Below are 25,514 nucleotides of genomic sequence, written 5' to 3'. Positions count from 1 at the left end.
AGCAATCGACTAGTCGTTCAATCAGCAATCGACTATTCGCCCAAGCATCAATCAGCTAGTTGCTCAATCAGCAATCGACTAGTCGCTCAATCAGCAATCTATGACTCACTCAATCAGCAATTGATTAGTGGCTCAATCAGCAATCGACAAGTTGCTCAATCAGCAATCGGCTGGTTGCTCAATCAGCAATCGACTGGTCGCTCAATCAGCAATCAGATAGTCGCTCAATCAACAAGCGTTATGCCTTGGTTCCCCGTCGGGGAAGTGATGTGAGTTGACAAAGTGGAAGACGCAGAAAACATGCTATGATATGATATTTCGCTCACAAGGTTCAGACATACATGGAGGCGGCCATCTTGGATTTTGACGTGCCGACACAATTTTCAATAGGGTTCTTCCTTATGACTAGATACACCCACACACCAGATTAGAAGTTGGTACTTCGCTTATTTTTCAAGATATTTCGTTCACAGGGTTCAAACATATATATGGTGGCGGCCATCTTGGATTTTGACGTGGTGACCCAATTTTCAATAGCTTTCTTCATTATGCCTAGGTACACCCACCCACCAGATTAGAAGTTGGTACTTCGCTTATTTTTCAAGATATTCCGCTCACAAGGTTCAGACATACATGGCATCAGACATACATGGCGGCCGCCATCTTGGATTTTGACGTGGCGAACCAATTTTCAATGGGGTTCTTCCTTATGCCTAGATACACCCACACACCAGATTAGAAGTTGGTACTTCGCTTATATTTCAAGATATTTCGCTCACAAGGTTCAGACATATATATGGTGGCGGCCATCTTGTATTTTGACGTGGTGACTCAATTTTAAACAGTGTTCTTTCTTGTGCCTAGATACACCCACACACCAGAATAGAAGTTGGTACTTCGCTTATTTTTCAAGATATTTCGCTCACAAGGTTCAGACATATATATGGTGGCGGCCATCTTGTATTTTGACGTGGCGACCCAATTTTCAATAGCTTTCTTCCTTGTGCCGAGATACACCCACACACCAGATTAGAAGTTGGTACTTCGCTTATTTTTCAAGATATTCCGCTCATAATGTTCAGACATACATGGCATCAGACATACATGGCGGCGGTCATCTTGGATTTTGACGTGGGTTGCACCCGCACACCAAATTCGAATGCGGTCCTTCGCTTATGCACGCACGCACGCACGCACGGACGGACACACGGACGAAGGGGAAAACCATAGTCCTGAAGGAGCTGTGCTCCAACTCGAATCGAAAGAATGGACGCGACAAAAAGCTGGAATTCGTCCGAGTTTCTTTATTGCATCAAATCAACTCGGGTAAACTGAAAAGCCCGTTTATCAGGCAGCATTATATACAAGCACTCGAATATCTCATGCCGGAGTGTTTGCCCTTAAAAGGCGCGACTGGGCGTGTCCGGGAAACCTGGGCGAGTCTGGACATGCCCGGGAACGGCGAGACTGGGTGTCGCCGGACGGGCCGGGCGTGCCTGGACATGCCCGGGAACGGCGAGACTGGGTGTCGCTGGACGGGCCGGGCAAGCCCGGGAAAGGCGAGTCCGGACATGCCCGGGAAAGGCGAGACTGAGCGTCTCCGGGCGGTCTGGGCGAGCCCGGCACAGTGATCGCTCCATGGTTGCGTCCTCGGCAGGTGTAAGGCGATTGTGTATGTTCAGCGGCAACTGCTACACATGCCCCCCCAGAATCGACTTGCACCGGCAGGGTCAATTTAAGGGGGGTCGTCATGACCCGGCCGAAGCGACCCCTGGAGGGTCGTGGGGGGGGGGGTCCGGTGTGGGGGTGGGTGGTCGAGCGGGAGGCACCGTGGACGGGGGGCGGCCTCGCCGCGGAGGAAGGGCCAACCAAGGTGGTTGGTCGATGTCCACGTGCGCCGGCTTGAGGCGGTCCACCGAAATCCGGTCCGACCTGCCGCCGACGTCGATGACGAAGGACTTGTCGTCCCGTCGCATGACCCAGAAGGGTCCGTCGTATGGCGGCCTGAGTGGCCCCCGGTGTGCGTCATGACGCACAAAAACGTACTCCGCTGTGCGAAGCACTGGGGGGACGTAGGACTGGGGGTCACCGTGGTGGGATGTTGGCACGAGGGCAAACCGTCGGGCGGTCTCCTGGAGGTCCGAGCGCTGGCGAGCTGCGGACCAGGGACTGGTAGCGTCGGCCATGAATTCGCCCGGGATGCGTAGCGGCTGGCCATAGACCAGCTCGGCGGTGGACGCCCGGAGGTCCTCCTTGGGGGCCGTGCGGAGGCCCAAAAGGACCCACGGTAGTCGGTCGGTCCAGCCGCCGTCCTGAAGGCCGGCCATGAGCGCGGCCTTCATGGAACGGTGGAACCACTCGCACAACCCGTTGGCTTGGGGGTGGTAGGCTGTGGTACGGTGGAGCCTGACCCCCAGGTTGCGGGCGACCGCGCCCCACAGCTCGGAGGTGAACTGCGGACCGCGGTCTGAAGAGATGTGCGCCGAAACGGGCGACCCAGGTGGCGATGAAAGTCTGCGCCACGTCGGCGGTGGTGGTGGAGACGAGGGGAACGTCCTCCGGCCACCTGGTGGTCCTGTCCACCATGGTGAGCAGGTGTGTGAAACCCCGTGATGGGGGGAGGGGGCCCACCAGGTCCACGTTGACATGGTCGAAACGCCGTTCGGGCACGGTGAAAGGTGCCAGCGGGGCCTGGGTGTGTCGGTGGACCTTGGCCTGTTGGCAGGCCATGCAGGTGCTGGTCCAATCGCGGACATGCCGTCGAAGGCCGTGCCAGACGAATCGCGCCTACACCAGCTTCTGGGAAGCTTTCCGGCCCGGGTGGGAAAGGCCGTGGATGGAGGCGAAGATGCGGCGTTGCCAGGTGACGGGCACGATGGGGCGAGGCTGGCCTTGGGAGACGTCGCAGAGCAGGACAGTGTCCGCGAAGGGGACGTCGGCCAGGCGGAGGCCCGTGTCCGCCACCCGGAGGGCTTGCACCGTGGTGTCGGTGGTCTGGTCAGCCGCCATAAGCGTGAAGTCCACACCGAGGTGGACCGCGTTCGCGCTGGCCTGAGAAAGACAGTCGGCCACGGCGTTGTCTTTGCCGGCGACGTGCCGGATGTCCGTGGTAAACTCCGTCACGGCGGAGAGGTGGCGCTGCTGGCGGGCCGACCACGGCTCCGTGACTTTGACCATTGCGTAAACCAACGGCTTGTGGTCGACGAAAGCCGTGAAGGGTCGGCCTTCCAGGAGGTGGCGGAAATGGCGAACGGCCAGGTGTAGACCGAGGAGCACGCGGTCAAACGTGCTATATTTGAGCTCGTTCGGCCGGAGTTGCCGGCTGAAAAAAGCGAGTGGCTGCCAAACCCCGTTCACCCATTGCTCATGTATGGTGCCCACCGCGTAGTCGGAGGCATCCGTGGTGAGGGCGATGGGAGCATTGAGCACCGGGTGAGTGAGCAGTGTTGCGTCGGCGAGGGCCCGCTTTGAGCTTGTAAATGCCGCGTCCAAGGCTGAGGACCAGACGACGTCGTGTTTGGCCGGCTTGCCCCGGAGGGCTTCGTAGAGAGGCCGCATGAGCTGAGCAGCGCGGGGCATGAAGCGGTGATAGAAATTCACCATTCCGAGGAACTCCTGCAGGGCCTTGATGGAGCGGGGACGCGGAAACGCGGTGATGGCCTCGACCTTGGTAGGCAGCGGCACGGCCCCGTTCTTGGTGATGTGGTGGCCCAAAAAATCAACGGCCGTGGTGCCGAAGTGGCATTTGGCCGGGTTGACGATTAGGCCGTGCTCACTGAGGCGCCCGAACAGTGTTCGGAGGTGGAGGAGGTGCTCGGCCCGGGACGCGCTGGCGACGAGGATGTCGTCCAGGTAGACGAAGAGGAACGGCAGGTCGCGCAGCACGCCGTCCATCAAGCGCTGGAACGCCTGAGCCGCGTTCTTGAGGCAAAATGGCATTCGAAGGAATTCGAATAAGCCGAACGGCGTGATGATGGCCGTTTTTGGGACGTCGGCCGGCCTGACAGGTACTTGGTGGTATCCCCGTATCAAATCGATCTTCGAAAAAATGACCCGTCCTGCCAAACGGGCGGAGAAGTCTTGAATGTGCGGGATCGGATACCTGTCGGGGGTGGTAACGCCGTTAAGGTGGCGGTAGTCGCCACATGGGCGCCAGCCGCCCCCCAGCTTTGGTACGATGTGTAGTGGCGAAGCCCACGCGCTATCGGAGCGCCGCACGATGCCGAGGTGTTCCAAAGCGTCGAACTCGGCTTTGGCCACGGCGAGCTTGGCTGGGTCGAGGCGGCGGGCTCTGGCGTAGACCGGCGGGCCCGTAGTTGGTATGTGGTGCTCGATACCATGTCGTACCGCGACGGCCAAAAACGTCGGCCGCGTGAGGGCCGGGAACTCCGCGAGCAGGCGAGCAAACTCGTTCGCCGCCGGGAGGCCGCATGCTAGCTCGGTCGGCACGGAGCTGCTCAACGTGCATGCCAGGGAGCTGAAGGTCTCGGCGTTGACGAGGCGACGCCGTTTGACGTCAACCAGCAGCCCGTGTGCGCAGAGGAAGTCGGCGCCCAGCAGAGCCATGGGCACGCTTGCGGTCACAAAAGTCCAATGAAAGCGCTGGCTGCCGAAGCAGAGGGTGACGTTGCGCGGGCCGAAGGTGCGGATGGCCGATCCGTTGGCCGCCACCAAGGAGGGGCCGCAAACCGCGGACTGCCTGTCCTGATCGGAGGCGGGTATGACGCTCAGTTGGGCGCCGGTGTCACACAGGAAGCGCCGTCTGGACGCTTTGTCCCTGATAAAAAGTAAGTTGCCCGTGTGGCCGGCGCTCATGGCTGGTAATGAACACCGGCCCGGCCGTTTCCAGACTTGCCGAAAGTGCACGGGGGTCGGCATGTCCGGGCCTTTTGTCCGAACCTGGCATGGTAGTAACACCACGCCTGGTCAGGTGGAGGCCCCGGTCATCGTGTTGGAGGCGGTCGGTGCGGCATAGCGGCCGCCAATTGCGCCGGCAGTTCGGCCGCCGACCGTGCCGGGTGCTCGGGCGCCATGGGCGTTGCTTCGGACAGCGGCGGGCTCCAGGTCGCTGCCCCGATGCGTTGGCCTGCCGAGATCTTGTCGGCTTCCCTGGCAAGGGCGCGGGGATCCGTCATCTGCGTGCTTGCCAGGGCGAGGCGTACCTGGCTAGGCGGCTGATGGAGGAACAGCTCTTGAAAAAGAAAATCCGGGGCATGCTCCCCGAGCAACGAGAGCATGTAATCCATTCGCTCGGACGGGCGCGTGTCGCCGAGCTCGGGCAGGTCGAGCAGGCGCCGTGCGCGTTCCGCCGATGAGAGGGCGAAAGCGTCGAGGAGGAGCTTCTTGATCGCGCCGTACTTGTCAGCGGCTGGTGGGTGCTGGAGGAGGCTGAGGGCGCGGGCCGCGGTGGCTGAGCCGAGTGCTGCTACCACATGATGGAAGCGGGTGTCGTCGGCGGTGATGCCTCGCATGGCGAACTGGGAGTCCGCCTGGGCGAACCAAACCGCCGCGTGAGCCTCCCAGAAGGTAGGCAGTTTGAGGGCAACTGCCGTGTCCATGTCGGTAGGTCACCAATGAAGGAGCTGTGCTCCAACTCAAATCGAAAGAATGGACGCGACAAAAAGCTGGAATTCGTCCGAGTTTCTTTATTGCATCAAATCAACTCGGGTAAACTGAAAAGCCCGTTTATCGGGCAGCATTATATACAAGCACTCGAATATCTCATGCCGAAGCGTTTGCCCTTCAAAGGCGCGACTGGGCGTGTCCGGGAGACCTGGGCGAGTCTGGACATGCCCAGGAACGGCGAGACTGGGTGTCGCCGGACGGGCCGGGCGTGCCTGGACATGCCCGGGAACGGCGAGACTGGGTGTCGCCGGATGGGCCGGGCGAGCCCGGGAAAGGCGAGTCCGGGCATGCCCGGGAAAGGCGAGACTGAGCGTCTCCGGGCGGTCTGGGCGAGCCCGGCACAGCGATCGCTCCGTGGTTGCGTCCTCGGCAGGTGTAAGGCGATTGTGTATGTTCAGCGGCAACCGCTACAGTCCCCCTTTCGCTCCGTGGCGCGACGGAGGACAACAATCGACTCGTCGCTTAATCAGCAATCTACAAGTCGCTCAATCAGTAATCGATTAGTCACTCAATCAGCAATCGACTAGTCGCTCAATCAGCAGTCAACTAGTCGCTCAATCAGCAATAGACTGGTCGTTCAAGCAGCAATCTACAAGTCACTCAATTGCAATCGATTAGTCGCTCAATCAGCAATTGACGTGTTTTGCCAAGCACAGCGTAAAAGAATGGTTCACAGAGTAGAGACAAGAAAAGTCTGCAGACTTGATTGAGCATGCAACAAATGACACAGCAATGAGTATAAGACTGTCAGAAGTGAGTGACTTGATCGTAGATGAAGGTTGTTATCATCTTGCATGTTTGATAGCATTCGAAAGAGGATCTGTGAGAGTAAAATCATCAATGGATCCACAGGTGCCTGAGGTGCATGATGAAGCTGTGCAGAGACTTGAGCGCAGGACTCTCTCGTGGTCATGTGTACAACATGGGCGATGCATGGGACAGATACGAAAGTATGTGCAGTGAAACGGGTATTTGTGTGCCAATAACATACCAGTCTAGGATAACTACCTTCTACGTAATGGTTCAACTGTTGGTTGGACCAAAGGCCAGTTGCATACAAACACTTGCGATATGATCACTTGTTATGTATCTTGGCGAAAAGGTAGACTTCATAATATACAAAACTCTGATAAAATCCCATCAACAAGGAATGTTTTCATCAGATTCTGAATCAGCTGAAGATGAAGATGGTGCTATGATTGAGATTGCAGAAGATGTACACATAGGCCTGTAACACACTTAATTTCCCCCTTCTTACTATATTTATCCCTTATTTTATTGCCACCCAGTTGGTTAGACACAGACACATCACACTGATGCATAATTAACGCACACTGCAACATCAGAGCAATGGCCATAGTGTTAAACATCATTTTAAATTAAACAACAACTGAATATGTTTTTATATTTTTCATGAAATACATAATCTTTTGTGTCATTACACCATACAATAAGGTTTGATATAAAATTTAAGCTGTTAATTACAGAGGCTGGGTACATCTACATGTAATAAATAATTTTGCAATCATACACATTGAGGTTTAAATTCATGCAAAATCCCAAAAATACCCATTTTGACCCTATTTGAAATGGAAATTACTTTTTAAATTAAAAAACGAGGGTGGCATATGCCCACATTTTATTCCTCATCATAGGAATGATTGATCTTGCATGGTTGCCTGCTAAAGCGAAAATTTCAATGTTGGCTGGTCCCCTATTACATTCCGTAGTGATTTCTGGGACACCCTGTATATTGAATATTGTATAAGTTTATTACTTTTTTCTTCATGGAATTTGGAACGTTTCTGTAATGTCTTTTTTACATGAGCCATTTCATAACATTATTTTCATTTGAACGAATTTTTGAACAATGAATTAAACACAGCTTGAATTATTGTTATTTTCAGGATTACTTGGATCGCTTTTTGAATATATTGTTGATAATTATATGTCGTTAAGAAAAACTTTTTTATGTGCCCAATGTGCATTAACTAGCGATGGTGGATATTTTACCAAAGCATACTTTAACCACCAAAACTTAGACACAGCAGTAAAGTGAATAATGTGTAAAAAAAATAAGTTATGGCAAGGCCTCAAAATATGTGGAAAATCGTTAACGAAGTGTCGGAATTGTAGCAGAGTATAAAAAGATGCCCATCAGGCCCTCCATCGAGACATTAGTAAGGGCATTTTATGAGATATTTCACAAATCTGTTAACTAAATTGTTACCAAAAAATTTCTTCACCAATATGTTTGTAAAGGTGTGTAATAACATGTGTTAAAATGTTGAAGTTCAACTCCCGTGGGAAACCCAGAAAAAAAGCTGTTGAATTCGGGTACCGAAAAATTATTTTCGAGAATTTTTATTTTTTTTAATCGGCCCTTAAGTAACTTATGAGGGGTCAAATAAGGGTTTTTCATGATTCTGAGTTGATTGTTAACATTTATATTTTCACTTTTACATTTACACACAAAGTAGCTTTTATTTCACATACATATATAATACTCAAGAGTTATTTCTCATTCACAATGTCAGAAGTTTCAACAGTCATTGTCTATGTCTTCTTCAGACTCAACAACATCATGACTGCAGTTTCTGCATGTAATGCCATTACAGACTCCACAGGCCGAGATGCGCGTGACCCCATTCTTCTTGCAGCTGCATCGCCGGTTGCTGCAATCTCCATGACAATTACAGCTCGTGAACTGCAATAGCTCCTCAGGAGCCGTGGGGTCCAGTGTTGGAACTGGCTCATACCCATGCACACCTATTGTCCATCCATAGTCACTGGGGTTCAGAGACATGCTCTGTAGAAGGATCCAGTCCCGGGTCTGCAGGTAGGCACGGAGTGAATGTTGTGCAGCTGCACCCTCTGTTGGAGGTAGAGTCTCTGGTTTGATCACTCCTGCCGCTGCCTTCCTTGAGAACATGTTGTACCGAATTTCACCCAATGTAGTATCTCGTCCATGGTAAATGTTGTCCAGAAACTTTGCTCTTGGGGTCCAGTTGGACATATCCGGTCGAATCTGGAGATTACAGCAGGAATTCTTGGTACGCCGGATGTGGTCGTGATCTTTTGGTGATCTGCTGTAGCCATCAAAGACCACAATGATCTTCTGGGAGCAGCGGCCCAGATACTGCACGTAGCTCAGGTAACTGTTGGCGATCTCCTGCCAGGTCTGACGTTGTTCCCACTTCACCATGTAGACAAGCCATCCGCCATCAATTACGAGGGTGCAGCAGGGTTGGTTAGTCAAGTCAAGTGGATCAGTTAACGCCTTCAGGCTTGTATTTGAAAAGTCTGCCTTGTTTGCCTTGTTCATCTTCTGATCTTTGTTGCTGAACAGGGACAATGGGAAGGGAGTCAGCTCATACTGTAAGCTTGTCTCAACTGTCATATCCCGCTGGGCGAAAATGATCAGTCGGTTGAACAACTTTAGTGAGTCAAGGTGAATCTTTTTCTCGTTGACCAAGGGAAATTTTCTTAGTGATGACAGGGCTTTTATCTTTGACTTGACATCCATGGTCGACGTCACTGACTGTCCATCCAGCTTGATCTGCATCTCCATCCCAACTTCAGCTGCTCTCTCAGCATTGACTGCGTCATCTCCAGTGCTTGTGAATCCTGTTGAGAAAGACACGAGCAACTCCTTGTCTCTATCGTTGTCGAATGGCTTGATCTCCTCAAACCATTTTAGGACAAGTTCAACTGCCTCTGCATCTCGCTTCATCTGTGTTTTGACAAGGTCTCTGTGGACTGGAACATGTTTACTGACGTCCTCCTCCATCCGCCGGTTGACATCAGACAGGTGACTGAGGGTGAGCACCCAGCATTTGTGGCCAGAAAAACTGTTTCTCATTCTTCCTCTGCTCAGTCCACCTTGTGACTTGGCTGCCTTCATTAATGTCTGCTCAATGCAAATGTCACACCATGTGCCGGACCACTCATGACTTGAGTAACGGACAACGTGGTTCCCGTGGGCAGTGAGACGTTCTAAGGTGTCTTTGTAAGCAGGCAAAGTTTCTAGTTCCTTCATGAGTTGACAGTACAGCCGTGCGCCCTTGGCATACTGATGATGGCCTGCAGCGGCAAAGATGTGAAGCATCTTGGTAACAATGCAGGACAGATGCCCATTGTGGTCTGCAAGTCGCTCGGTTCTGATAAAGACCTTGATCACATCTACCATGTGGTGGTACTCCACCCAGAGTGCAGGTGTTCTTCCTCCTTTTGCGAGTCGTTTGAAGGTTTCTTCAAACCTTTGCTCAAACACTGGCACTACTGGGTCTGAGTGTCTGGCTCCCATCTTCCACAAAGGCACTTAAATTTATTTTAGTACTTATTTAGTATTTTAGTACAAAGACACACTTATTTTTCCACAAAGGAGTGTCTGTGGTGAAATATAAATGTTAACAATCAACTCAGAATCATGAAAAACCCTTATTTGACCCCTCATAAGTTACTTAAGGGCCGATTTAAAAAAATAAAAATTCTCGAAAATAATTTTTCGGTACCCGAATTCAACAGCTTTTTTTCTGGGTTTCCCACGGGAGTTGACCTTCAACATTTTAACACATGTTATTACACACCTTTACAAACATATTGGTGAAGAAATTTTTTGGTAACAATTTAGTTAACAGATTTTCATATGTTTCCCTTACTACATCAGGTCTTTTGTCGCTTGTTTGTTTCATTCTGACCTAACCAAAGCATGCTCTTTCGCAAACATATATTTCTTACAAAGAAAGCCTTTGAAAGTAAAATTTCATATGTGTTCAGAGTGTGGATCAAAATGTGGCTACGACTCAGACGTATGGCACTTGACAGAGCGCATACCACCGCCAGATTGAACAGTTTACGTTTTGTATCTCACTGATAGGCCGGATCTGAATCCGGACCTGAACAAAAATCGAATCAATTAGTTATTGATACTTACCAAACTCATTCACCAAGTTTGGTTATAATCCGTTCACAACTTTTTGATATATTGTGTTAAATATCGTTTTTGGTCTTATCTCTCAATGTTGAATGAATGAATGAATGAATGAATTTGTCCTTGTCACATACCCAACCTCTCCACCAAATTTCATCTGGATCCGTTCATAACTTCTTCTTTTTTTGTGTACAAGATCGAGGCTCGTGTAAGAGCTAACATTAATCACATAAAAACAAACTGACACATAAAACAAATGAGAAAGGGAGCGGGAGACAAGATGGAGAGAGAGAGGGAAGCACACAATTAGAACAGTAGAGAACAGGTACATCAGGAGATCTGTGGGAGGGAGAAGGCTTGGGGGAGAGGGGCATGGGAAGGGGATGGTGGGAGAGTAAAAAAACACATGGGCACTGCTAGGACTTCAAGGAAAGAAGTCGGTATTTCAAAAAAGTGGATCTGGGGTGAATTAATGGGGGTAGAAAAGATCAAGGTTTGGATGGGGCAAGATAAGAGATGGTGGTGAACAGCTGTTTCAAAGACCTGGAGGGAGGAGTGGGATTGAAGAGAGTGAGGGATGAGTTTGTTCCAGAGGCGGGAGGAAAGAGGAATGAAAGAGTGAAGGTGAGCAGAGAGTCTTGATTTCGGCAGTTTCATCAGAAGAGGGATGCTGGCAGATCTTGTGCGACCTGTAGGAATATTCGGTAGAAGACAGAAAGACCACCAACCTGCCTGCGGTGAGTGAGTGAAAGGCCCTCAGAGTTAGCTTCATCACAGGAGATTCCAAAGATTCTGACAGCTTTTGTTTCAACAGTGTGAGACCGAGCTTGGTGTGAGGCAGGAGCACCAGCCCAGAGGGGAGAACAGTATTCCATTGAGCTGTGGATGAAAGCCTTGTATGTGGTGAGAAGCTCAGGTGTGCCAAGGAAGGACTTCACATGATGGAGGATGCCCAGTCGGCGACTGGCTTTGGAGGCCAGCTTGGAAATGTGGTTTTCCCAGGAAAGATCATGGCAGATAGTGAGACCAAAAGCTTGAGTGACAGAACTTCTAGGAGAGGATTGTTCAGAAAGTAGATGGGAGGGTTGTCCAGTCGGTCTTTTCGGAGCGACATAGTGAGAGTGTGAGATTTGTCAGGATTGAAAGACATGTTCCACTTGTTTGACCAGTCTGTGATTTTGTCCAGGTCTGCAGAGAGTGCCGAGTGCCGAGGTTGCAGACTGCCAATCTGAGGGATGAGGTATGGAGCGGCAGAGAGTGGAGTCATCAGCAAAGAGATACAGAGGATTTTCCAGAGAGTCGGAGAGATCATTGATGAAGACCAGAAAAAGAACAGGGCCCAGAACACTGCCTTGGGGAACTCCAGCCTGAACAGGAAGGGGAGATGAGAGAAAACCATTCAGGGCCACACGTTGACTACGACCAGAGAGGAAGTCCACCAGCCATGCGTGGAGATTTCTATGGATACCATAGGAGGAGTGTTTGGTGAGCAGAGCGGGGTGCCAGACCGTATCGAAGGCACGTGATATGTCAAGGGAGACAGCTCTGATTTCCTGTTTGGCATTGAGGTCCTCCATCCATTGTTGAGACAGCAGAAGCAGCATGTCCAGTGTAGAGTGACCTGGTCTGAAACCAAATTGATGATCAGAGATCAAGCCATTGGAGATGAGGAAGGATTTGATATCTGAAGCAATGATAGATTCCATGATTTTGCTGATAATTGGGAGCAGGCTGATTGGTCTGTCGTTGCAAGGATCTGTTTTTGCACCTTTTTTGTGTAAAGCGGTAATGTTGGCTGATTTCCAAACTGATGGCAGAGATTAGCTTGAGCAAAAGAGAGGGTGAAGAGAATAGAGAGAGGGTGTGAAAGAGCGGCAGAGCAGGATTTTAGGACCCATGGGCTGATGCCGTCTGGTCCAGTTGCAGAATCAGAGTCAAGGTTTGACAGAAACATCTCCACCTTGTCAGGAGAAAAGGACACAGAGTCCAGGAGCAGCTGGGTTCGACTGTGTAAGGTGAGTACAGAGAGAGATGGGTTTGGGACACATGATTTTGAGGCAAACACAGAGTTGAGGCATTCGGCTTTGTCACGTGCGGTGTAAACTGTGTAGCCATTTGAGGTAAGGGAGGGGATGGAGGGGGAACAAACACCACAAACAGATTTGACCAGATGCCACCAGGATTTGGAGGGTTCAATTTCAAACCGGCCCCCCTTAATCTCTCAAATACCTCTGACAAATTTTTAGGAGCATGTTCAAATGTGGGAGCGTGGACCAACACATCATCTAAATAGACCAGGCAAGTCTGCCATGGTAAGCCAATTAAAACACGTTCCATCAGATGCTAAAACGTGGCAGGGGCATTGCACAATCAAAAAGGCATGACAACAAACTGCCAGAGACCCACTGCCAGAGACCCACAGAGACCCAGAGACCTGTGGAGAACGCTGCTTTCTAACTCGCCGCTTTATCCATTTCCATCTGCCAATAACCACTCTTTAAATTCAATGTGGAAAACCATTTTGAGCCTGAAAAGTCATCGAGGATGTCATCAATCCCTGGCAGGGGATACGAGTCTTTGAGTGTTACATGATTGAGCTGGCGATAATCCACACAGAACCGAGTGGTCCCGTCCTTCTTTTTCACTCGCACAATGGGTGACACCCAAGGACTCACCGAGGGCTCAATAATTCCGGCTTTTTTCATTTTTCTCACCTGCTCCTCTGCCTTAGCACAAGGGAGCCGCCGTGGCTGTTGGCGAACAGGCCGAGCCTCACCAGTATTAATTTGATGCCTGACGAGGCTCGTGTCCATATGTCTCGAGTCTGTCTCGAGACTCCATGTCTCAATGTCTCGAATGTCTCGAGGCTCCAGTCTCTTTGGAGGTGTGGGTTTGAATTCCACTCCTGACACCATGTGTTATGTTTATGGGGGGTAGATAAAATAATACCATAGGAAAGGTAGAATTGTATCGGAAATAGTATGGACCATGCGACGTGGAGGAGCGCCGTGACGTTTCATGTTTTGAGAAATTTTACGAAAACACCCATGCACTTTAGGACACGTGCAGGGACCCCAAAAGCTGCACAGAAAATTTTATGGGGTAGGAAAACTTTGGGAGTAGTACTGTACTGTGTAAAATCAATGTACCTTAAATGATGATGGTGGAGTTGATAACAATGACGATTTTTTACCGAACCAGCGAATAAAAAATGTTTTGAGAAACTTACGAAACATCCGGCCCACCTTAGGATGGACAAAAAGTGGCGTCGTTTGCGTGGAAACTCAAAATCACAATTGTATTGCGATATTACCAAACCAGAGAATGTTTCCACGTGTGGTAAATAGTGAAATTGTGAATGCCAAACCCATGAATTTGCCCATGAATTTGTTTACATAGAGAGAGAGAGAGAAAGAGAGAGAGAGAGAGAGAGAGAGAGAGAGAGAGTGAGAGTGAGAGAGTGAGAGAGTAGTTTCGTAGTTTCGTACCGGTGGAAACTCAAAATCATAATTGCATTGAGAAATTTATGAAACCTCCCACCCACCTGCTGAGACCCCGAAAGGTTCCACAGGAGGTTTGGCAGGGCTGGCCCCAAAACTAAGTAGTTCAGGGACAGACAGACACTCCTGCTTCATTATATAGATTAGTGGGGCACCCATGGGAAACACATGAGCATAGACATGTAAGACATTTGGACATCTTGAGTTAGATGCTGTAGGTCGAGTTTTCCACAATGGGAACTGGAAATTCATCAAATCCAGAAATGATGTAATGTACCCAATTTATTTACTTCACATAACATGTGAATACATGCCCATGTACATGTGAAATACAGTTTGTTTATAAATCCTGCACTTGCACACGATTCAGCCTTGAAAACACGTGCGAAAACCAAAAGTTTTGTTTTATTAAAAACTTCATGATTTTCTTTCCTCTGCATTATGAAAACACACTTTCTTTGGGTGGTGTATAATAGACTGCTGCCGCGATCGCTCCAAATGAAGCATGCATTACCTCGTTTCCTTTGCATGAGTTGTAATCAAAATGTGCCTTTGTTTCTTCAAAAAGTAACTTCCTGTTTAATGCCAGAAGACACATTGATTCAGTCTTCAAATGGATACCAGAGGCCAATGGAGCATCAGAGCTATGCAGAGAGAATAAAATTGGGGAGATTTGATTTTGAATGAGGAATGTCCCACCCTGAAGGAAGGACAGATAGACTGGAGGAGAATATTATAGTGCAGAACGGCAGAAATATCGCCACTGTTGGTGGTAGCCGGTATTACAAATCAACTTCCTTTATATTCTTCTCAATACAGTATAATTAGAACGGCACTCAGTAGAGAGCATACCTCCACCTGGTTGGCCATATCACTCAATGGTGAAGAATCACTTTTTAAAATTCTACTAGCCGGATCCGGATCCGGATCTTCACCAAAATTGAATTGATTCTTCCTCGTCACACACACAACCGGTCCACCAAGTTTCGTCCAAATCCGTCCACACCTTTTTGAGATATCCTGCTATGTATCGTTTTAGCCCTATCTCCCAATGGTGAAGAATCACTTTTAAAATTCTAGTAGCCGGATCCGAATCCGGATTTTCACCAAAATCTAATCATTTGCTCCTTTTCACATACGCTACTTCTCTGCCAAATTTCGTCCGAATCCGTCCACAACCTTTCGAGATAAGTTCACAAATGGATAAAGAAACAGACAGACAGGGGTGAAAACATAACCTCCATGTACCTTTAGTGGCGGAGGTAATAATGAATAAATCAAGATGAACTTTCCCCAAATAACTTGGTGTCTCTTAAATCATTACTGTGCTGGTGGGCATTATGTAATCAATTAGACCATGTAGGTTTGTGCAAGTGCATGTGCTGGATTTCATGAGTCGGAGTGAGCAAGTAGTGCTTGGTGCGCATGCGCTGATTTTTTCCCCTTCTCATCCCCCCTCCCCCAAAACGGAGGGGCCTGTCAAAGCCACCACCCCACCCCCCCCCCCCCTCCCCCGAAAGATGTATATGTTAAAGCGCGGCGTTACGCGCGCTGCTTGCGAGCAAGGAGGCAGCGGACAAGCGGTAACTTATAAGCGTCTTTATTTCAGGAGCTCACTGTAACACTGGCGCGCTCCGGGCTGCGCGCCCGGTGTATATCATGAGGCCACGCCTACCCCTCGGGCGTGGCCACCGCCCACTTGGTGCGCGGAATGATGACACCACGCCAGTGGGCTTTTGTGTCCGCCACAATGTAGTATATCTTTCCCCTCCCACTCCCTTCCTCACCCCCTCCTTCTCCTGCTCCCTCCCTCCAACCCCCACCCCCCGTGCGTACATACATTTTACATAATCACACCTGCACTGTGTATACATTTATGAACGTACATTTTACATATTCACATATGTACTGTGTATACATTTATGTACGTACATTTTACATATTCACACGTACTGTGTATACATTTATGTACGTACATACATTCACATATTCACACATGTACATACATTTTACATATTCACACATGTACTGTGTATACATTTATGTACGTACATTTAACATATTCACACATGTACTGTGTATACATTTATGTACGTACATTTTACATATTCACACATGTACTGTGTATACATTTATGCACGTACATTATACATATTCACACGTGCACTGTGAATACATTTATGTGGATACATTTTACATATTCACACATGTATTGTGTATACATTTATGTACGTACATTTTACATATTCACACATAACTGGGCATACATACATGTACATACATTTTACATAATCACCCATGCACTGTGTATACATTTATGTCCGTACATTTTACATATTCACACATGTACTGTGTATACATTTATGTACGTACATTTTACATATTTACACATGTACTGTGCATACATATATGTTCGCACATTTTACATATTCACACATGTACTGTGTATACATTTATGTACGTATATTTTACATATTCACACATGTACTGTGTATACATTTATGTACGTACATTTTACATATTCACACATGTACTGTGCATACATATATGTTCGTACATTATACATATTCACATGTGTACAGTGAAAACATTTATGAACATACATTTTACATATTCACACATGTATTGTGTATACATTTATGTACATACATTTTACATATTCACACATGTATTGTGTATACATTTATGTCCATACATTTTACATATTCACACATGTATTGTGTATACATTTATGTCCATACATTTTACATATTCACATATGTACTGTGTATACATTTATGTACGTGCATACATTTGCATATTCACACATGTACATACATTTTACATATTGACACATGTACTGTGCATGCATTTATGTACGTACATTTAACATATTCACACATGCACTGTGTATACATTTATGTACGTACATTTTACATATTCACACATGTACTGTGTTTACATTTATGGATGTACATTTTACATATTCACACATGTACTGTGTATACATTTATGTACGTACATTTTACATATTCACACATGTACTGTGTATACATTTATGTACGTACATATATTTACATATTCAGACATGCACATACATTTTACATATTCACACATGTACTGTGTATACATTTATGAACGTACATTTAACATATTCACACATGTACTCTGTATGCATTTATGTAGGTACATTTTACATATTCACACATGTATTGTGTATACATTTATGTAGGTACATTTTACATATTCACACATGTACTGTGTTTACATTTATGTATGTACATTTTACATATTCACACGAGCACTGTGTATACATTTATGTGCATACATTTATCATATTCACACATGTACTGTGTATACATTTATGCACATACATTATACATATTCACACGTGTACTGTGAATACATTTATGTTCATACATTTTACATATTCACACATGTATTGTGTCTACATTTATGTACGTACATTTTACATATTCACATATGTACTGTGTATACATTTATGTACGTACATTTTACATATTGACACATGTACTGTGTATACATTTATGTTCGTACATTTTACATATTGACACATGTACTTTATGTACGTACATTTTACATATCCACACATGTACTGTGTATACATTGATGAACGTACATTTAACATATTCACATATGTACTGTGTATGCATTTATGTAGGTACATTTTACATATTCACACATGTATTGTGTATACATTTATGTAGGTACATTTTACATATTCACACATGTACTGTGTTTACATTTATGTATGTACATTTTACATATTCACACGAGCACTGTGTATACATTTATGTGCATACATTTATCATATTCACACATGTACTGTGTATACATTTATGCACATACATTATACATATTCACACGTGTACTGTGAATACATTTATGTTCATACATTCTACATATTCACACATGTATTGTGTCTTCATTTATGTACGTACATTTTACATATTCACATATGTACTGTGTATACATTTATGTACGTACATTTTACATATTGACACATGTACTGTGTATACATTTATGTTCGTACATTTTACATATTGACACATGTACTGTGTATACATTTATGTACGTACATTTTACATATTCACACATGTACTGTGTATACATTTATGAACGTACATTTAACATATTCACACATGTACTGTGTATGCATTTATGTAGGTACATTTTACATATTCACACATGTATTGTGTATACATTTATGTAGGTACATTTTACATATTCACACATGTACTGTGTTTACATTTATGTATGTACATTTTACATATTCACACGAGCACTGTGCATACATATATGTTCGTACATTTTACATATTCACACATGTACTGTGTATACATTTATGTACGTACATTTTACATATTCACACATGTACTGTGTATACATTTATGTACGTACATTTTACATATTGACACATGTACTGTGTATACATTTATGTACGTACATTTTACATATTCACACATGTACTGTGCATACATATATGTTCGTACATTTTACATATTCACACATGTACTGTGTATACATTTATGTTGTACATTTTCCATATTCACACATGTTACTGTGTATGCATTTATGTACGTACATTTTACATATTCACACATGTACTGTGTATACATTTATGTTGTACATTTTCCATATTCACACATGTTACTGTGTATGCATTTATGTACGTACATTTTCCATATTCACACATGTTACTGTGTATGCATTTATGTACGTACATTTTACATATTCACACATGTACTGTGTATACATTTATGTACGTACATTTTACATATTCACACATGCACTGTGCATACATAGGTGTTCGTACATTTTACATATTCACACATGTACTGTGCATACATATATGTTCGTACATTTTACATATTCACACATGTACTGTGCATACATATATGTTCGTACATTTTACATATTCACACATGTACTGTAACTATACACATCTACACCGCTACACGTACATAAACTGCTATAGATATGCACACATTTATATGCAGTATATACACATAGATACCTATAGTCTATACGCACGTATGCATAGCTGCATACATATTGACAGCCTTCAGCTCCCGCCTCATATTGACGATATATCCCGGATAGCAAGTCCCCTGCGAAGCTGCGTGGAGGATATCGCTGACGGTAGCCCCGCATGTGGTACGACTACTACCGGTAATATACCGATTGAGTGTGTGTGAGCACTCACCACTGGCCGTCGGGGGTGCGCTCGTAGTGCGTGCGCAGCTCGTGTCGTTCACGCGTCCCTTCGAGCACTCGCGCGAACTCCACTCCGCAGCGGCACACCGAGTATGAGCCGTCGCGGTCCCCGCTGCACTCGGGGACCGCCCCGGGAACGCGCATCAGCCACAGCAGCGTGGAGAGGCGCACGAGTGTGGAGCGCGCTCCCACCGGAGCGACCGACGCGGCGTTGTCCATCGCCGGCAGCTTCGGGCGCATTATAGGCGCGGGAGCGCGCTGCCCTGGAGAGCGCGGACACGGTGGCACGAGGGCACGGGAGCGCGAGGGCACAGGAGCGCGAGGGCACGGAACGCGCGAGCACGGGAGCGCGCGGGAACGGGAGCGCGCGGGTACGTTATCTGCGGACTAGCCCGGAAAACCCCTGGAAAGGAAAACGAGGGGACAAGCCCGGGCATGCCCGGAGGGTTCGATTTTCGCGCCTCCGCGGTCCTCTCCTTCCTGTCCCAAATGGTCACCACTTCTCCGGGCCCTGGTTAACCTAACATGTACGGGCTCCGTTGTCAGAAAGCGTGTACATGTCGAACACATGTCATGCGAATGTACATGGAAATAAATAAATAACTGTGAGAGATGGTGGGTTTATTAATCTTTAATACACCAATAATTAACTGAATAGAAATCATTCAGTGAAATGAGTTGATATTATTGATTACGTATTAGAGCAATGGACGGTGTTTGGTGGGTCTTGTGATTAAATGACCTCATTTCCTTAATTACGAGTCACGGTGACTCATCACCTATGTCTATGGCGGACGCTCCCACGCCTGTGCGGAGCAGAGAGCAGGACTCTGTGGCGGGAGAGCAGGCAAGTTAAAATGGTGTTACTTCCACCGCCGAAGGTAGACGGGAGTTGTGTTTTCACACCTGTTTTTCCGTCTGTGAGCAGGATGTCTCAAAAAGGTACGGACGAATCATGACAAAACTTGGTGGATGACTTGGGTAAGTGACAAGAACAAGCGGATTCGATTTTGGTTCAGGTCCGAATCCAGATCCCACCTATCAGTGGGTACAAAGGTAAACTGTGATGTCACGTCCTCATGGGTGGTGGTCAAGGTCTGATGTGAAAAATTACAACGTTTGACCGGACTGGAGACGGAGCCGTCGGTTTACAGCACCTTCTCGCCCTCTGCATTATCAATCAATTCCTCCAAGGGGTAATATGATAAATTTATTTCCTGTCACAGTGAACGTGTGATGTTTTATTTATTTACTTATATTTACAATCTGAAAGCGAACGGCGAAGGTCCCCAGGTCTCAAATTGGGTTTTCATTACACCTCCAATATATTAAAGAGGTGGTCATAAGGTCAAGGGGGGAGAGAGGACAAAGATATTGCACCATAGAGTGAGAATTGGTTCTCAGGGGTCTTGAATTGGCTCCCAGTGATCTCGAGTTGGTTCTTATGGATCTCGAGTTGGTTCTTATGGATCTCGAGTTATCTCTTGGAGATCTCGATTTGGCTCTAGGGGATCTCAAGTTAGCTCTTGGTGATCTTGAGTTGTCTCTGGGGGATCTCGAGTTGGCTCTCGGGGATCTCGAGGTGGCTCTCGGGATCTCGAGTTGGCTCTCGGGGATCTCGAGTTGGCTCTCGCAGATCTCGAGCTGGCTCTCGGGGATCTCGAGTTGGCTCCCGGTGATCTCGAGTTGGTTATTATGATCTCGAGTTGGTTATTATGATCTCGAGTTAGCTCTGGGGGATCTCGAGTTGGCTCTCGATGATCTCGAGTTAGCTCTCAGGGATCTCGAGTTGGATCTTGGGGATCGCGTGTTAGCTCTCGGGGATCTCGAGTTGGATCTCGGGGATCTCGAGTTGGCTCTCGGGGATCTCGAGTTGGCTCTCGTGGATCTCGAGTTGGCTCTCGGGGATCTCGAGTTGGCTCTCATGTATCTCGAGTTGGCTCTTGGGGATCTCGAGTTGTCTCTGGGGGATCTCGAGTTGGATCTCGGGGATCTCGAGTTGGCTCTCGGGGATCTTGAGTTGGCTCTCGGGGATCTCGAGTTAGCTCTCAGGGATCTCAAGTTGGCTCTCGGTGATCTCAAGTTGGCTCTCATGGATCTCAAATTGGTTTTCAGCAATCCAGAGTTAGTTCTCAGTGATTCCAAGTTGGCTCTCGATGATCTCGTTGGCTCTCGATGATCTAGTTCTCAGTGATTCCAAGTTGGCTCTCGATGATCTCGAGTTGGTTCTCAGGGATCTCAAATCATTCTCAGCAATCCAGAGTTGGCGCTCAGTGATGTTGAGATGGCTCTCGGCGATCTCGAGTTGGTTCTCAGGGATCTCAAGTTGGTTTTCAGCGATCTCAAGTTGGCTCTCAGTGATGTTGAGATGGCTCTCAGGGATCTCAAATTGGTTCTCAGCAATCCAGATTCGGTTCTCAGCGATCTCGAGTTGGCTCTCAGTGATGTTGAGATGACTCTCTGCGATCTCGAGTTGGCTCTCAGGGATCTCAAATAGGTTCTCAGCAATCCAGAGTCGGTTCTCAGCGATCTCGAGTGGGCTCTCAGTGATGTTGAGATGACTCTCTGCGATCTCGAGTTGGCTCTCAGGGATCTCAAATTGGTTCTCAGCAATCCAGATTCGGTTCTCAGCGATCTCGATTTGGCTCTCAGTGATGTTGAGATGACTCTCTGCGATCTCGAGTTGGCTCTCAGGGATCTCAAATTGGTTCTCAGCAATCCAGAGTCGGTTCTCAGCGATCTCGACTTGGCTCTCAGTGATGTTGAGATGACTCTCTGCGATCTCGAGTTGGCTCTCAGGGATCTCAAATTGGTTCTCAGCAATCCAGAGTTAGTTCTCAGCGATCTCAAGTTGGCTCTCGGTGATTGTAATTTACCCCTCAGGAAACACAAGTTAGTCTCTGAGTGCGAGCTAGCTTCTCAGCAATCAGCAATTCTCAGCAATAGTGATTTGACCCTCAGAGAGTGCGAGTTAACTTTCAGGAAGTGCAACTTAACTTTCAGGAAGTGTGAATTAGCTTTCAGGGAGTGCGAATTAGCCTTCAGGAAGTGCAAGTTAGCTTTCAGGAAGTATTAATTAAGCTTTCAGGAAATGTGAAGTAAGCTTTCAGTTAAGCAATTAAACCAATGATGTCACACGTATAAAATGTGTGACCTTTTCTTTGTCAGTGACTGGCTTTGTGTGGTGTGAATGCCATTCACACCGTCACCTCACATCTACCTGCCCGGTCTCATTGGCATTAACTTGGGTGAAGAGACTTCAGGGTGTGAATAAGCTTATATATAGCTGGGAGGGTGGCCTGGAGATAAGCACACTCACTCCTGAGCTGTGTAGCCTTGGTTTGAATCCCAACCCAGCTATAAACTGTTATCCTGGTGTTTCACAGGCAGGGTGACCCATCAATGTGTGTGCAGTCTCTCAGATGGAGGTTAGAATTGGTGTCCCATCTGCCAGCATTAGTTTGTGGATTTAGAAGATCACACACATTGTCATTTGTGAAGAATAGGTGAGCTTTGCTATCGCCAGTACCACGGACACATTCCTGTCCTCACTTCTGCTGGAAAAGCAATGGAAAACCACCCGGTATAATCCTTGCCAAGAAACTGCCTCAACAGCACCGACGCTCTGTAAGGGTATGGGTATGACATATCAGTACATATACAGTGCATTCAGAAAGTATTCAGACCCCTTCACTTTTTTCACATTTTGTTATGTTGCAGCATTATGCTGAAATCGTTTAAATTCATTTTTTCCCTCATCAATCTACACTCAATACCCCCATAATGACAAAGAGAAAACAGGATTTTAGAAAGTTTTGCAAATTTATTAAAAAGAAAAAACTGAAATATCACATTTACATAAGTATTCAGACACTTTGCTATGACACTTGAAATTTAGCTCAGGTGCCTCCCATTTCTCTTGATCATCTTTGAGATGTTTATACACCTTGATTGGAGTCCACATGTGGTAAATTCAATTGATTGGACATGATTTGGAAAGGCACACACCTGTCTATATAAGGCCTCACAGCTGACAATGCATATCAGAGCAAAAACCAAGCCATGAGGTCGAAGGAACTGCCTACAGAGCTCAGAGACAGGATTGTGTCGAGGCACAGATCTGGGAAAGCCTACAAAAAAAATTCTGCTGCATTGAAGGTTCCCAAGAGCACAGTGGTCTCCATAATTATTCTTAAATGGAAGAAGTTTGGAACAACCAGTACTCTTCCTAGAGCTGGCCGCCCGGCCAAACTGAGCAATCGGGGGAGAAGGGCCTTGGTAAGAGAGGTGACCAAGAACCTGATGGTCACTCTGGCTGAGCTCCAGAGATCCTGTGTGGAGATGGGAGAAACTTCCAGAAGGACAACCATCACTGCAACACTCCACCGATCTGGGCTTCATGGCAGAGTGGCCAGATGGAAGCCAAACAGTTCAATCTTGGTTTCATCAGACCACAGAATCTTGTTTCTCACAGTCTGAGAGTCCTTTAGGTGCTTTTTTGCAAACTCCAAGTGGGCTTTCATGTGTCTTTCACTGAGGATAGGCTTCCGTCTGGCCACTCTGCCATGAAGCCCAGATCGGTGGAGTGTTGCAGTGATGGTTGTCCTTCTGGAAGTTTCTCCCATCTCCACACAGGATCTCTGGAGCTCAGCCAGAGTGACCATCAGGTTCTTGGTCACCTCTCTTACCAAGGCCCTTCTCCCCCGATTGCTCAGTTTGGCCGGGCGGCCAGCTCTAGGAAGAGTACTGGTTGTTCCAAACTTCTTCCATTTAAGAATAATTATGGAGACCATTGTGCTCTTGGGAACCTTCAATGCAGCAGAATTTTTTTTGTAGGCTTCCCCAGATCTGTGCCTCGACATAATCCTGTCTCTGAGCTCTGCAGGCAGTTCCTTCGACCTCATGGCTTGGTTTTTGCTCTGATATGCATTGTCAGCTGTGAGACCTTACATAGACAGGTGTGTGCCTTTCCAAATCATGTCCAATCAATTGAATTTACCACAGGTGGACTCCAATCAAGGTGGTGTAGAAACATCTCAAAGATGATCAAGAGAAATGGGAGGCACCTGAGCTAAATTTCAAGTGTCATAGCAAAGGGTATGAATACTTTTGTCAATGTGATATTTCAGTTTTTTATTTTTAATAAATTTTCAAAACTTTCTAAAATCCTGTTTTCTCTTTGTCACTATGGGGTATTGAGTGTAGATTGATGAGGGAAAAAATGAATTTAAATGATTTCAGCATAAGGCTGCAACATAACAAAATGTGAAAAAAGTAAAGGGGTCTGAATACTTTCTGAATGCACTGTATATACTGTACATATATATGCAATACGTACTGTGCAAAGGTCTTATATTAGTCCACGTTGAAAATAAACATTTTTATCACCACATTGGCATATTTTGATAAATAGAAGGTGTTATAATGGTCATGTTTTGTTCAAGAAACAAAAATATGGGCAATGCACTTGGGCTCACCTCGTAGAACCAGGGAACCACTGGTAGGTGTGGATGACCCACAAAATATGTAACAGACAAGAAAGTAAATACGTACCTATTTTGGGGGGCAAATCACTGATATTTTTAATGTCGTGAACAAACTTTGGTACATCATGGGTGTTGAAGGTTGTGGCCAGGTTTCATCAAACTCATGTGTGTAGTTTCAGAGATTAGAGCAAATACCTATTTAGGGTCGGGGGTGGGGGGGGTGGAGAAGGGGGTCAAACTCTCCGATTCCCAGCGGTCACAATCACATGTGGTTGTCCCACCCCTACCCCTGTAGACCCCTTTAATGAGCGCATATTTTGATGCGGTCAATACACTTTTGTTAGGCATCACTTTTGTTTATTTTTCCCTCTCCAAATAATCCCAGATAGCTTCGATGATGTTAAGGTCAGAACTTTGAGGAGCCATTCCAAAAGTTGTAGAGTTCCGAACTCTCTTTTTTTATTGTGAATGTATTTTTTTGACACTTGCAGTGTGTTTGGGGTCGATGTCATGCTGGAAAACAAAGTTGTCGCCAATTAGCCTGCTTCCTGATGGGATTCCATGGTGGATTAGAATCTGCTTGCACATGTTAACATTCATCCTTCCTTCAATTCTCACCAAATCACCAACACCAGCAGCAGAAGTACATCCCAAAACCTGAACAGTGCTCGGTGCGATGCTGTCCACTCTCTGCGACATGACAGCACGGTGTGACAGCGAGGCGCAACAAGACAGCTTGGAGTGACGAGACAG

General features: G+C 46.8%; 1 protein-coding gene across 1 annotated transcript in view; it reads right to left on the bottom strand.

Moving 5' to 3' along the window:
* LOC137421542 (uncharacterized) overlaps positions 1-19,860 on the bottom strand; it is a 41,896-nt gene extending 22,036 nt beyond the window's left edge. Inside the window, exon 1 of the mRNA XM_068107702.2 lies at positions 19,265-19,860. Coding sequence (XP_067963803.1) covers positions 19,265-19,515 — 251 coding nt within the window. The 5' untranslated portion in view covers positions 19,516-19,860. The remainder of the gene's footprint in view (positions 1-19,264) is intronic.
* Between the last annotated feature and the right edge of the window lie 5,654 nt (positions 19,861-25,514).

Source organism: Myxine glutinosa, chromosome 2 (assembly GCF_964187855.1).
Source record: "Myxine glutinosa chromosome 2, kmMyxGlut1.1, whole genome shotgun sequence".
NCBI classification, from domain to species: Eukaryota; Metazoa; Chordata; class Myxini; order Myxiniformes; family Myxinidae; genus Myxine; species Myxine glutinosa.
The sequence above is the reverse complement of the archived record's forward strand: the minus strand, read 5'-3'. Positions and strand labels throughout refer to the sequence as shown.